We start from the raw sequence: 15344 nt of genomic DNA on the forward strand, positions 1-15344 counted from the left end.
ATGAATGATGGGAAAGAGAAGGAGGAACACTCTGACATTCAGGGTTAGAATGAGTTTCATAAAGCAGACTGTGAAGATCAAAGCTGCATTAGAAAGCTTACATGAATGAATGAGTGGACAGAAGTGGACAGAGATCATCTGAAGCACTTCAAAGGCTTTAAATCAGCACATTTCTCTTTATTCTTTATCAACTCTGTTAGTTTCTCTCAGTTTTCTGTGGGATGAAGCTAACAGCAGGCTAATAAGATGCTGACCAATAGGTTTCTATTAAAGGTTGTAATTTGTATATGAAAAAGTGCTTTGGCTCAGCAGGGATCAGCTTACAGGTAGAATACAGCTGCTGGATGGGATTAGCATGTCATAGCTATCTACCAAACTGCTAACTGGGGGATTTCAGGCCATCTATGGATCATTTTTGCTAATTGTTTATTCAGCTTAGGCTCACAGGGCTGCAGCCTGTGCCTTAGCTGTCATAGGGCAAGAGGCGTGGTCCACCTGCACAGGTGAGCAGTCCATCACAGGGCCAACAGAGAGAGACAGAGAAGCACTCTCTCACATCCACACCTACAGCCAATTTAGAAGCACCAATGAACCTAAGCAGCATTTCATTGGACTGTGGGAGAACATCCAACCTCCACAGAAAGGCCAACAAGCTTCAACCTACAACCTTCTTGCTTTAAGGCACTAGTGCGAACCACTTTCCCCCATTTCAGCCCAAATCCTGCATCTTCCTGTTTCTGACTCCACGCCAGCTCCACTAACACTTTCTCATCAGACACTGCCACCTAGTGGAGGAAGTCTTAGTTCCATTTGAAGCTTCAGATTCCAGTTAGTTCCTTTACAAAGAGGTGGAGGTGGTGGGGCCACAGCACCATCATCACTGAGGGCCATAGGACACTTAACCTTTGTTTCCATATGCTGGGAACTTCCTGTTGTTCCAAGGAGGACTGGAAAATGTGTGAAAATCTCCCAGTCAGTTCCTCACAGCACACTTCAATCATTTCCCTCCCACAGCATCAGGACCAGGGCTTTTTCTCTCTTTGGTCCCACTAAGAGATTTCCACACAAACACCTCATCAGTGGGACTCTCAGAGCTACCAGCCCTTTGCTACAATCACAAAGCTCTTCATTGAAATCAATGATATCAAAGCTGGAATCAAATGAGTCCAAGTCTTCTGCTGATTCAGCATCACATTCATCTTTGCTCCTTGTTCTGCATCCCCACCATGGACTTCATTCCTTTCCAAGCCAGCCTTGAGTGTCCTTTATTCAGCTCATCCTCTGCTTTACTTTTACACCTGATTTTAGCTGCTTTATCTCTCTATCAACAAGTTTCTGTGCCTCAGTCTTTTTCTTCTCTCCCTCATAACAAGACAGCTTCTTCTGCCTGAGAACATGTTGGAGTGATTTACTAATCCAGGGCTGCTTATTGGGGAAAATACTTCCTGTTTCCAAAGTAATCCCCATTTTTCCCAGAAAGAAATGTCAGTAGAAATCGATGATCTAAGTGAGAACATGAGCCTTTAAAAAGTCCCAGTGGGTGCAGTCAAAGCAGTCCCTCAGTCCCAGTATAGAGTCTTTGGTCCAGACTGGAACAACTGTGTGCCCAGTTTGAGCTCTCTTCAGTGCTGTGACCTGACAGACCCAGAGGGGCCATCACATCACATTTAGAAGCTCCCCTAATGGAGCCACAACACATGTCCAATACTTAGTCTGTCTTGTTGGACCAACTGGAAGAAATGATTCAAGGACTTAGTCACAGAACAGAGATTCAAATCTCCAAAATCCAACTGGCTGCATCAGGACATATAGTCTGAAACTCTGCACAGTTTCCTGTTTGAAGCTGCTTCCTGTTGGCTTCAGCTGTTTGGAGTTTCCATTTTCTAAACTTCTACATTCTGAACCTTCTTCAGCTCTGAACAGATGATGAAACACTGAATGATTTCAAGCACTTTGTCTAATAAACTTACATCTTTCATTCTTTATACAGATTGTGGGAATGTGGTTTGTCAAAGATCAGCTGTGATTATCTGGCAGCAGCACTGAAGTCCAACCCCTCCCATCTGAGAGAGCTGGAGCTGAGAGGAAACGACCTGAAGGATCCAGATGTGAAGCAGCTGTCTGATCTTCAGCAGAGTCCAGACTACAGACTGGAGACTCTGAGGTCAGTAGAGTGATGGAGTGAGTGGGTGGTGCTGTCAGCAGTATTGTACTAAACTCAGTCAGTATGAAACAAAGATCCAGTGTTTCCTGTAAAGCTGCAGCTTCTCAGTGAAGCTGTGAGAGGAGAACGGTGACAGGCTTCAGGATTGGACACAAACACTTCCTGTTTCTCACCTTTATGGTCACCATAGTAACGGCTGACACGCTCTGATCAAACACTGTCAACAGCCAATCAGCTCTCTGAACAAAGCAGCACGCAGACCAATGACTGCATTGATTTCCAAGTTTAAAGCAGTGAAGAACACAGTCTGTAGGTGAGGAAGAATTTAGTGAGAGCAGATGTTTGGATGGAATTCCTCCAGTTAACAGCTGGAACGTCCATCTGGATTGTCAGGCTTGTTGTTGGGGTTCCTACAGAGCTCAGAGTGGACACACCAAGGTTCTTCTAATGAATGAAAGTCCAAACTCAAACTAGGGAAAAACATTTTCAGCAACTTCAATAAAAATCCAAAGATTAGAGAAAGTGAAGCAACAATGAGTCCTAGTACAGTCCCAGCACTGAAGTCCCTGCTGCTCTTTATACTGGATGTGCTGCATCACTGACTGACAGCTGATGAAGAGTCTCTGGAAACACACGATTATCTCCTCTGCTCTTCCTCCTTCTCTCTGCAGGTGGAGGCCATGATGGTAAACAGGACGGTGTGTGTGCTGAGAGAGGAGCAGCTGTGTCCTGATGATCCAGAGAGGTTGAAGCAGCAGCAGCTTGTGTGTAGAGACGCTCTGACTGGGCCATGTTACTGGGAGGTGGAGAGGAGAGCTTCATCCAGCAGTGACTGACAGAGGAATGAAGTGCAGATGACTGTCAGTGCTGCAGAGTGAACTGCTCTGAGAACAGCTCCACTGTCAGACACAATGTAGAGTCCAGCATCACCCCTGTGTGTCCCTCTGGATCTGACAGAGGATCATCAGTGTATCTGGACTGCTCTGCTGCTGCTCTGTCCTTCTACAGTCTCTGCACAGTCTCTGTCTCACTCTGGAAAGATTTTACAACTTGTGTAATTACAGAACATTAATATTATATTCAAACATGTGATCTTCTCTTTATTTCTGAATCTTTACCAAATAAAGAAAAACCAAACTAACAAACAGAACCTGTCGTGTCCTTTTTCACCACATCTGTGAATCTTTTCTGTGTTTTCCTCTTTTCCTCCTTCCTGCAGCTCCATCTTCATCATTCTGTGTCCAGTATATGTGAACATGTCCAAAGCATCTGAGCCCCATGTTACCCGTTTGTGTGAGTTACGCCTGTCGTTGTGTTGTGGTGTATAAATCAGGGGCAGGAGACAGCGCTGGATCTCTGAGTTCTTTACTGTCAATTTCTGCAACATCTGCAATATCTAGAAATGCAAACCTGTGAGCTGTGTGTGTTGTGCGTCTGCTCGGCCACCTCTCCTCCGGCCATGCTGGAAGTAGCTGTGTTTGACAGTTTTATCCACTCTACAATAATCGAACAAATTAAATGTTCAAAAATATCAACTTAAGCACTTCAAAGTCAACAAAAAGCTTAAAACAATTAAATAATATTTCAGTGAAAAAACAACAGCTCATAAGAACGATACACAAAATAATACAGAAACAAACAAACACAACTTATTAACCAGGATCCATGTTTTTGTCACAAACACTGAATCAGCTGATTCACTCTTTATGTTTCTGAGTTTTGTGATTATAGTTCTGGTTTCTGTTTCTGTGTCTTCACTGTGTCCCACGTCTCCTTACTTTGGACTCTGTATTTCCTGTTTTACTTTGACAGTCCTGTGTTACTGTTTCCTGTCTCCTGTGTGTAATTGGTCCCAGCTGTGTTTCCCTCCTGTCTCCCGTTCCCTGATTACTAAACTGCGTCCACGCCGCCGGCGCTCCTCTCCACAGCTGGATTCCAGGATTTCAGAGCATCCAGCTGTGGTGAGTGATGGAGACACTTTCTCTGCTCCCTCAGTAATCAGGACAGTTGATTGAACATCAGAGAACATAAAGGACTGTTTTTCACCTGCCCGTTCTGAACCTGGACATTAAAGACTGCTGGCTTCAAGGACATTAATCCCAGTGTCAGCCAGCCAATAACAGCCTGTGTTTTTCAGCTCTTTAGGAGTCAGAAATGAGAAAGACACAGACTGCTAACCTCTCCCTGCAGGAAATAAGCTCCGCCTCTTCCTTTCCTGTATATGAGTGATTTGATTCTGACATGAGACACAATGAGTTTTCTGTTTATTGTGACTTAAAGCGAGCAGCAAAGACACTAAACTGTGTGTTTCCAGCTGAAGCTGCTTTTTGTGTTGCTCCCACAATACTGTCTAAAACAGTCAGTGAGGAAAACTCAGTTTCTGCTTCCAAGCTCATTGTGAGAGGACACATTGTGTTCCTGCAAGTGCTGATTTTGTCTGCATCCCTGAGTTTAGTGAGCTGCCTCCAAGGACGTGTGAAACCCAGCGTGTTAAGGCTGCATCTCCCAGATGTTTTCACCTTTCCAGCACAGACGGTAAATGTTCCCACAAAGGCTCAGAGACTGTTTTACTTTCTGAGTGTTGGCCTCAAGAGATTGCTCAGTGAGCACCTGAGTGTTTCTGGGACATCAGACACTAACTGGAACTTCAAGTCTGGTTCTGAAGATGCACATGCAAAGACTGTTTCTGGTTGTAGAGACCTGGCTGTTCCAGGGATTGTAACCTCCCCAGGGCCTCCCCAGAGGCTGAGCTGCTGACCTCAGCTGACTCTGGAGCCTTGAAGGTAACTAAGTTTGCACCGCTCGGGTGAGTCAGCTGCAACAGCCTCCACAGAGAGCTCACGCAAGCTTACCCAGCCTGCTGAGGAGTTTATGCTGCTGCAGCCCAAAAGGCATCCTGAGCTGGCTGACAGCCACCCACAGCTTCAGCTGCCTCAGCCAGGAGGCTCCACACCTGCTGGCCCTGCATCTGCTCCGACTGGGGGCTCCGGGGAGCCGCGCCAGCCATCCATCTCTGCTGGGGCTCCTGTTTGAGACTGTAGGAGTGTAAACTTCAAATATCTGCTCGGTTTGTCAAGATATCACATATTTGCAAAAGTGCTCCAACGTTTTTGGAGACGTCTGTTACCCACCAGCTCGATAGCTGACCGGGGCGAGAACAGCGAACTCCCAGCACATCGTTTTCAAACCCCGCAGTCTTTGGCTACTATTAAATATCAACACTTCACCAGGTTCTTTTGATTCCTCAGAGGCATCCGATGGAAGACAAAACACTGCTCAATAGATCATTCAACACTTCATTTTCTTACACAATTAGAGTCCTGCATAAACTGTTGCTGCGGAGCTCCAAATGGTGGTGCGCCCCTGACAGTTTTATTACAGAAGCTCTGTCATTCTAGTCTAAACAACAGTGTCTCAGTAACTTTCCACTAGAAGATGCTCGCCTGGTATCTACATTTTCTCAGGCAAGCTTGTGCGAGTGTCTACAGCTGTCTACCCCCCAAGGACACATGGTCTAATGCCTTTATTTTCAGGGCTGTGTCCACTTAATACTACACTATTAAGTTTAATTAAGTTTAATAAGTTTAATACTACACTGTATTACTATATGCAGTGTTGTGTAAAGCAGTTTCACCCCGGTTCTTTTTTCTTCCTCAGGCCATCAGAGACGACACCAGACTCAGTACTCGTTTCACAAAACCTCATCTTCAGTTACGCATGAACCTTCTAGAAGGGGAGATGCAAGGCCGGTGTCCCTCTGCAAATCTCAGCTCCTTTGTCTATTGCACACAGTTTTATAGAAGTGACCCCCATTCTAAGCCCTCTACGATGTGCCATAAAACTAAAGCACTGTGTTTGTGTGTGTGTGAGCACGGGAGTGCCTGCATGTGCGTATGTGCATATATGTGTATGTGTCTCTGCGTACGTCACTTCCTGTCGGTCATAAAAGTCCATCTCCCTTCCTGACCAAAGTTATCCCGTTACAAACACTGAGACCCCACCCAGGTATCCTCTGGGGAATTTCCACTCAGCTTTAGCTTCTCTTTGTCTTATTTTCACAGCCCAAGGTGGGGGAGGGTCTCCTACAAGTCTACTCCTAAGTTTATGACACATTTTATTACATCCAGGGCAGTGAGTGTCAGTGTCTCTACACTATGTCCTCTAAATCCCACTCTAGCTTTCCGCTACAGTGGGATTTTCACGGCACATTCTGCACCACATCTCTGTCCGTTCATCATTTGTTTGAAGCCAGCTCACCTCCTGCAACCACGTTTCCGAGGATACACACTTCTTTTGCAGTTCGGACTCCTTCTGACATTTCTTTGGAGGTGGAGGAAGTAATTGCTTAAAGCAGCTTCTTCGACATCTTTAAGAGTTCTAAACAAATGTCTGTCCTCCTCCAGAAAATCTTATTTATTTATTTTATTTTATTTATTTTGATGCACTGCGGACCACTCATGTGCACCCCTGGTTATTTGGCATTTTAGTTAATATAAAGCATAGAATTGAAGCACTTCAAATAATTCCATCCCATCACTACTCAGGTTAAACGTGATATATAAGTCACTCAGACAACTTAAAAATGTTGTTGTTTGACTTTTTTCAGTGTTTTATTTGTTCCTGAGTAAATCGATTTGGCTGAGTTTATAATTTTCACACAGCTGAATAAACATCAAACTGATTAAACAGAAGTGTGAGACGGTCGAGAGTTTACTCCAGTGTCCTGTTGTATTTTAGACAGCAAGGAGCAGACGGCTGAGTTTATTAAACTCCACCGAGACAGCGGTGACACAAATCTGAAGGCCAGACCGCCACAGCCGCTCACTTCCTGCCTACCCGACCTTTGGAGGACCCGGCCCACGTAGACCTTGAAGGCCGGGTCCTCAGGAGGATGCAGCCTGTGAATTTGGACACGCCATGACACATGATGTGTTTAAATGAGCTCTACAGGTGAACAGACGTATTAACGTTAGCAGCATAATAAACTGTCCTGTCACTGAAGGCCCAACAAGGACGTGGTGCTGAATGCATCCAGACCCCTGCTGACTGTCTTTGCAGCTTCGGTCAAAGGTACAGTGTCCACTGTGACCCTGAGAGCAGGATACAGCCAGAGGTGAGTCAGCAGTTACAAACTAAATGCTGCTGACATGAATCAAACTGCTGGATAACCCACTGGTCATGAAAACAGCACCTTTCTGTTGGTTTTTAGCAAACACAATTTCACTTAAAGTTTGGCCCAAATTACCATCCAACATTTCAAGTTTTCCTGACTACAAATCCAGAGATTGTGACTCTGATGGTCAAAGACCAAGAGGGGACAGAAACCTGGAAATCATCTGTTTACCTGCAGGTAAGGTTGCTGCCAGAAGCCAGAGCAGAAATGACCCTGCAAACATCTGGTTCTTTCATAAAAGTTCAACTGAAATCATACTTAAGTCTCTTTTCACCTGCAGGTCAGCGTCCTGTTACATGTCTGTTATCTATCTTTGTTCCTTCAGCACCAAGAACAGAAACCTTAATGAGGAGTGTCCCAGCTGAGGCCGAGTCCCAGCAGCTGAGAGGCTGCTCACAGTTCGCTCACAGTTTATTGAAAGAGGGTCTGAACCTGTTTTAGAGTGAAAGTTGGACTGACAATGTTGTGACTGTTTCATGAGAAAGAGCAGGAAAACAACCATCACACACCCAGACACAGTGCTGGGATTAGAATTAGACTTTAGAGCAAATGTAGGACAAAAGCTTTAATATGAAAGAGGAAAACCCAACAACAGCCAGAGCATGAAGCTCAAAACTGTACCAACCACCAAGAAAGCTGACAGGCCTGTGACACGTCAGAGACGCCGTTCAAATCATAAAGAAGTTGGTTTATTGACAACATGTAAAAAACCAAAAGAATCAACCTTCAGTTTAGAGCGAGTCGACCAATCAGGCACAGCAGCAGCTCTAGAATAAGCAACAGTTTTATGTATTACAAACAACCTTTCATATACACACATACATATGGCTCATATGCTGTTTAAAAAGGGCTCAAAGACCCAACAGATTACACAAAGTACAAAAATACTTTCATTCAGACAACAGTCAGCTGTGCACGAGACAGAGACTACAGTTAGTAACATGGACTCACTTTGTTTCAGACACGACACAAAGTAACACAAAGCCACAAAGAGCAGAAACATCAAAAAGGAGGCAGAGCAGCAGCAACTCTCCATGAGCTGTGAGGCTAACAGCCACCCACACTTCCTGTGATGCACAATGAAAACAACATTAACCTGAAGGATGATAACAACAGAAAGAAGTCTAAGCTAACGTTACACAGCGCTCACACAGCGCTGACTGTACAGGCCTCACACAGCTACGACCTGCATCCACAACACCTGATTCTACTGAACACAAACAAGTTAATGATATCTGAGCAATCCAGGGAAGGCTTCCAGGAACGTGAGGATCCACAGACAGCTCTACAACAGCATCAGGCAGCAACAATGTTACTGATCACTGACTCTTTCATCCTTTTATACTCAATCAAAAAGTGCTGTGTTCACATTTGTTTCTGCTGAAATCCAGAGACTGAAAATGTTTTAAAGTTTGAATAAACTGACTGAACTTCTCACGAGTCCAACCGTGAGGAACACTTCCCCCCATGACACATCACAGGAGAACGTCTCAGTGGAGGGGGGGCAGTAGCTCAGTTTAGGCAGTCGCACTCAGAATCGATGCCTCCAGTCAGGGTCAAACGTGGTCCTCAGAAACCTGCAGATGTTTGGCTCTCGCTGGTCTCTGGTCTGTAGACTGAGCTGATGTTTCTCCAGGTGTCTGGTAAAAGGACGACGCTGCTGTCCAATGAGGCGAGGAGAGAAGTAGCCAAACAGGCGAGAGCCGTGAAGGAGGAACGGCGGGCAGCTCTGGATGCCCGACATAAATACCTGATGAGCAGGCTGGCAGACGCCGGCAGCCTGGAGGAGGCGGCGGTGGAAGACGCCATGGTCTCTGATGACAGAGTAAGTTCAGAGACGTGATCCTTCCTCAGAGTTGAACCTTTGAGTCATTAATGTCTGATTCTTCCAGTTCAGTCTGATCCATGAATTCTTTGCTGCAAACGGATCCAAGAAGCTGATTTTCTTCTATCAGGATGTCAAACAGGTAACTTTGATCACATTTCAATGACGGACACATGAAGGTCTAACCGCTCTTCATAATCTGCTGTTTGTTGCACTTTGTATTCATATCTTTTAATATCTGCCTTTCTCCCAGAGTCTGTCCTCCCGTCAGTCTTCCTTTGTGGACGCATCAAACTCAGCTGTGGCTCAGAGGAAACTCTTCCTCACTACGGGGAACTCTGAGGTTGGCTTCAGCTTTTTATGCTTAGTTCATGTGAGAATGACAGAAAAATGCTGATATGAGTGGAAGGTTCTGCTGGGAAATTGGCAAAGAGCAGATTATTGAACAGCGAGGCAGACAGTTCGTTTCAGTGATGCCAGTTTATTAGAAACGAGGACTGTGGGGCTGCTGGAAGTCAGGACGGCCGTTCTCTGGATAAACCTGACAGCTGAGGTGGAGAGCAGGATTTATCCACAGACGGCTTCTTCCAAGCAAATGTCCTGAACACACCTGAGCTGAGTGTTACACAGAAACGTGTCTTAAAGCACGAGCCTGGATCAGACTCGAGGACTCAGAGCTGTGTGACGTCACATTGATCCACCTCTCGGGGTTTTTGTGTTCTGATGTATCTGATTTCTCTTTAAGCTCCAAACAATCCCGAGCCTACGATTCATCATTGTCCTGTTCAGAGACGATGAGCCTGAGCGTGTTTGTGTTTCCATGGATCAAACTGTGCTGCTTTGTTTGGTTAACGAGGTGATTAAAGTCTTTGAGCAAACACTGGATGACTGACAGCTGCAGGCTGAACATCAGGAGGTCGAGAAGCCGAAGTCTGAGGAGCTCAAAGCTCCACAAACACTTATTCACAGAAAAAAGGACTACAAACATGGAGGAGCAGCAACATGAGCTAAAGGCTACATGCTAATAACATTTCCCCTGGATGTGGTTTGAACAGGATCATGAATGATGAAGTATTTAAAGTCAGTTCCAGCCTGAGTCGGTGCCGTGTTGGCAGCTCTGATATGCAGAAACGTTCAAACATGGGACAGGAATAAAAACACTCCTGTGACGTCAGAGTTTATGAATGATGACAAACTGTTGCTTGTTTTTAGAAACTTTGTTGATGCTTAAAATGATCAGGAAATAAAAGCTGAATAGATCCACTTCAAACAGGAGAAGCTTTCCAGTTTGCATCAGCTGGGAAACTCGCTCATATCCAGTGTTGGGCAAGTTACTTTCAAACAGTCATTAAACGTTCATTAAGTCATTAATTACAGTTACTAATTACTTCTTCAAAAAAGTAACTTAGTAACTGAGGGACAAGGTTGTAGATGTAATTAATTACTTGAAAAGTAACTATTGTGTTACTTTAAAAGTACCCTCTGGGCTCCAGGGTATAATCGGCCATTGTGAACTCCTTTTGTCAGGGTCCTGGGTCGCAGCGTTTTGTGTTTCCTTTTGGTTTCATCTTGTGTTTGGTGTTTATTCTGAGTTTGTATTCGTTCTTAGGGTTTGGTTCTTATGTTTAGTGCTTCCGTGTTTTCTCAGCCCTGCCTGTGTCTGTCCTCTGTGCTCTGTTCCTGTCCTTGTGTTGTAAAACAGTCTGTGGTCAAAGGAGCTTGCAAAGAAAAGCGTCTGGACTTCTTTAAGTTACTTGAAGACGTTTCACCTTCATCCGAGAGGCTTCTTCAGTTCTAAGGTCAAATGGTGGAGAGTCCCAGATTTAAACCTAGTGGGAGTTTCCCCCCACAGAGGGACAAAAGGACCCCCTGATGATCCTCTAATCACCTGAGTCAAGGTGTGGAACTGGGTGTGGGTCCCAATCAGCCAGAGTTTCGGGTGGGTTCATTGTGAAACCTGGCCCCACCTTATCATGCGAATTCCTGAGGTCAGATGTCCCAGGATGTGAGTGGGCTTTAAGGCGTCTGGGAAGGGATCTCAAAACTGGATTATAGATGGCAGAGAGTTGGTGTGGTAAACCACCGCCTCTGTTCAAAGATGGTCGCTCACAGTGGACATAGATGGCTTCTTTCACTCCTCTTTCAAACCATCTGTCCTCTCTGTCCAAAATGTGAACATTGGCATCCTCAAAGAGTGACCTTTATCCTTAAGATGCAGATGGACAGCTGAGTCTTGTCCTGTGGAGGTGGCTCTTCTGTGTTGCGCTTGTGAAGTGGCTGTTTGGTCTCTCCAATGTAGAGGTCTGGGCATTCCTCGCTGCACTGTACGGCATACACCACATTGTTAAGTTTATGTTTTGGAGTTTTGTCTTTCGGGTGAACCAGTTTTTGTCTGAGTGTGTTGCTGGTTCACTGGTTCACCCGAAAGACAAAACGCCAAAACACAGACTTAACAATGTGGTGTATGCCGTACAGTGCAGCGAGGAATGCCCAGACCTCTACATTGGAGAGACCAAACAGCCACTTCACAAGCGCATGGCACAACACAGAAGAGCGACCTCCACAGGACAAGACTCAGCATCCATCTGCATCTTAAGGATAAAGGACACTCTTTTGAGGATGCCAATGTTCACATTTTGGACAGAGAGGACAGATGGTTTGAAAGAGGAGTGAAAGAAGCCATCTATGTCCACTGTGAGCGACCATCTTTGAACAGAGGCGGTGGTTTACGACACCAACTCTCTGCCATCTATAATCCAGTTTTGAGATCCCTTCCCAGACGCCTTAACGCCCACTCACACCCTGGGCCATCTGACCTCAGGAATTCGCATGATAAGGTGGGGCCAGGTTTCACAATGAACCCACCCGAAACTCTGGCTGATTGGGACCCACACCCAGTTCCACACCTTGGCTCAGGCGATTAGAGGATCATCAGGGGGTCCTTTTGTCTCTCTGTGGGGGGAAACTCCCACTAGGTTTAAATCTGGGACTCTCCACCATTTGACCTTAGAACTGAAGAAGCCTCTCGGATGAGAGGTGAAACGTCTTCAAGTAACTTAAAGAAGTCCAGACGCTTTTCTTTGCAAGCTCCTTTGACCACGATGACCTGGATGACTGAGAACCTTCACAGAAAAAACAGTCTGTGTGTTTCCTGTTTTACTTTGAAGGTTTGTGTCTCGTCTTGTGGTTCAGCTGTGCTCCCCTCCTGTGTGTCGTCCCCTCATTACCTGGTGTGTATTTATAGTGTGCGTCTGCCTGTGTTGGCGTCGTCTGCATGACTCTTTGTGTCTCCGTGTCCATCGGTGTGTCTCCACGTCTCTCTGCCTTCTTCGTGTCATCTCTGTGTTTCCCTGCTGCCCTCATGTTTTCTGCTTTGTCTGTTAGTTTGTCCCAGTTTAGCTTGATGTTCGCTTCTTTCCTCACCTTTGTTATTGTCACTGTAAATAAATCTCCACTCGCATCTCCACCGCCGTCTGCATCTCGGGTCCTCATTCATTCCACCGCACGACTGCTGCCCCAGCCGTGACAACTGTTGATGTTTCCTCCACATTTACCTTTAAAAACTATTTACTTTGCCTTGTTTGGTCTCATTGTTTTCAGCACAACCTCACGTGTCTGAATCTACACGTATGTTTTCATTTTGACAAACTGTATTAACACAACTGATCTAAAATCAGACAGAAAACATAAAAAGTTATATTTACTGTATCAACCACGAACATGTTTAACGAATCATTTTCATAACTTTAAATATAAATTTGAAAATTATACACAAGTTTTACAAACAACAAAGTTATTTGCAGCCATTTAACTTTTACCCTTTTTTTAATAACCATTAAACTGTTTCCAGAACAATCAGCTGTTCTTCAATAAGACGCCACAAATTATTTGTGCGACTCCAAAATAATAATTAGTGTCCAGTATAAAGGAGAAGATCACAGCCTGATACCTGCAGGTCTGACAGCAGCTCATAAGCAGAGAGGTCTCGCTGCTGTCCTCAGACAGTCAACATGAAACTATTGAGGAACAAACACGCGTTTATATTGTTCATCATGACTGGTTTTACTGGCCATCAACACAGTTTATAAACTGGTATATGTCACCTTGTTGCTTTGTCTGTAAGTGGTCATGTGATTGACCACGACTCCTTTATTCTTCCTCAGTCAAACAGCAGCACTCATGCGATTGTTTTGCCCCCTGAGCTCCAGCTGTTGTGCCAAAAAGTGATGGTCTGTCTGCGGGAGCACAGCCGCTTAAAGCTGCAGCGCCCAGATTACTTACAGCTACTTCCTGCAGCTGATATAAGCTGCTGGAAGCTGAACACAGCTTCAACCGTCTGTTTGCTGAAACATAGTAACGCACCACATTTTCTTGTTAGTAACTGTAACGGCGTTGTAACGATAGAAGTAGTAATTAGATTACTCGTTACTGAAAAAAGTAGCGCCCGTACTCCCATCACTGGTAACGAGCAGCCTGCAGAGCTCTCCAACCACCCCGTCTTTAAAGCCCATGAAAGGTTTTCCTTTGCATGGTGAACTTTGGTGACAGAGTGCAGAGGAAGTGCTCTGTCTGCGTCACGTTAAAGGAACCTGAACTCCATCACATTCTGTATTTCCAGCCTTTACTGGGGAAATGTCTGTTCTTCCTGAGAACCACTGAGAAGGCCATAACCACCGCTAACGTGCAGCAGGTCAGTAACTGGTCTGGGTCACCTCCTCACCTGCAACTTTAACAAACTGCACAGACCTCATTGGTTGACTGTGACGTGGATGCAGCCAATCATTCTGATCTTCTCGTGCAACCTGATGTTTCCAGGAAGTGAAGTTTGGCGTGTTGGACTGCAGCGGCAGCGGCGTCCTGAACAGTCTGGAAACTCTGCTGACTCACATCATGTTACCTGCTCTCAGGTCGCAGCAGGTAAAACACCTCCATCCATTCAGGCTTTCACTGAGCACAAGAAGGGAGATGTTTTAAGCTTCCAGTGATCACATGACGCCATATATGAAGACTTTGTTGATGGTGGGAAGGAAGAACTCTCTTTAAACAGGAAGAGACTGAAAGCAAAGAAAGGGGCAGGGAGGGGCAGCCATGATGGGTCAATCCTGTGAAGAGAAGCCAGTGTAGGAGAAATCTGCTGTTTCTAGTCCCAGTCAGGACTCTTGCTGCAGCATTTTGGATCAACTGAAGGCTTTTCAGGGAGTTTTTAGGACTTCCTGATAATAATGAATTACAGTCGTCCAGCCTGGAAGTAATAAATGCATGAACTAGTTTTTCAGCGTCACTCTGAGACAGGATATTTCTAACTGTAGCCCTCATTTACTCAATACCATTAAATAAATGGGCTTTGGGTTCTTTTTCTAGTGTACTCTCGTACGATATTTTTTAAATTAACTTCTGTTTTGTTTCTGGGATCAATGAAGCTTATTCCTTAACAGTAGCACTACACGCAAAAATGAACACTAGTGTCTACAGTGCAGTAAATCATGTCATACACCATGTAGAGCATTGCAACCCTCCTTTAATTTACCAAACAATGAAAACAAAATAATAAAATGGCAGATTTCAGTATTCAGGCAAACCAAAAAACGCACACAGCAATTTACCCACTGTACACAGAATCTCCACATATACAGTGTAAACCACCAGTGATAAAACAATTATAGTCCCAAACTAAACCTAAAGCCGGCAGAGATAAACCCTACGTTGCAGGCCTGTATTGCTCCAGTATAAATCCAAAAGATCTCCCAACCGGAAGTTCTTCACTCAACCAGCAAAATATAAATAAATAAACTCAGTACCTTGTGAAACGTGCACTTCCCACCAGATTAATCCAGGCAACAGGTTGTCTTCAGCTCCTTCAGAAACACTCTGCTCTGAATGCAGTAGCACAAAGATGAGGAAGGTCCGTGATCTCCACGTGCTCCACAAGCTACCTGTTTTAGCTTCCCACGTTGCCAGAGGTACTCTGAGTGACGCGGGCACTCAGAGTGACTATCTGGGGTGTGTCCGTCGTTATCCAGTTCGGTAACGATCCTCTGCAGCTTGTTACGTTCCACAACTTTAGCGAAACGGCAGCTACAGTAGTCCTTATTAGCAAACGGCTGGGTTAGCCTCACTTTAACTCAATGCGTGCACAGCCGCAAGAAACAAAGCACACAGTCCAGCAGCTTCACGCTGAAACT

At 45.1% G+C, this 15344-nt stretch overlaps 2 protein-coding genes across 2 annotated transcripts in view; both read left to right on the plus strand.

Annotated features, from left to right (window-relative positions):
* The window catches only part of LOC146511908 (NACHT, LRR and PYD domains-containing protein 12-like), a 249349-nt gene that overhangs the window by 181354 nt on the left and 52651 nt on the right, over window positions 1–15344 (plus strand). The gene's annotated exons all lie outside the window — the stretch shown is intronic.
* Window positions 8951–13947, plus strand: LOC146511915 (dynein axonemal heavy chain 5-like). Its single transcript, XM_085171829.1, has 4 exons — window positions 8951–9162; window positions 9230–9304; window positions 9416–9505; window positions 13781–13947. Exons 1-4 carry the CDS (start codon window positions 8962–8964, stop codon window positions 13892–13894), a joined length of 480 nt encoding a protein of 159 aa, XP_085027955.1. The 5' UTR covers window positions 8951–8961; the 3' UTR covers window positions 13895–13947.

This window comes from Neolamprologus multifasciatus, chromosome 9 (genome assembly GCF_963576455.1).
Source record: "Neolamprologus multifasciatus chromosome 9, fNeoMul1.2, whole genome shotgun sequence".
NCBI lineage: Eukaryota > Metazoa > Chordata > Actinopteri > Cichliformes > Cichlidae > Neolamprologus > Neolamprologus multifasciatus.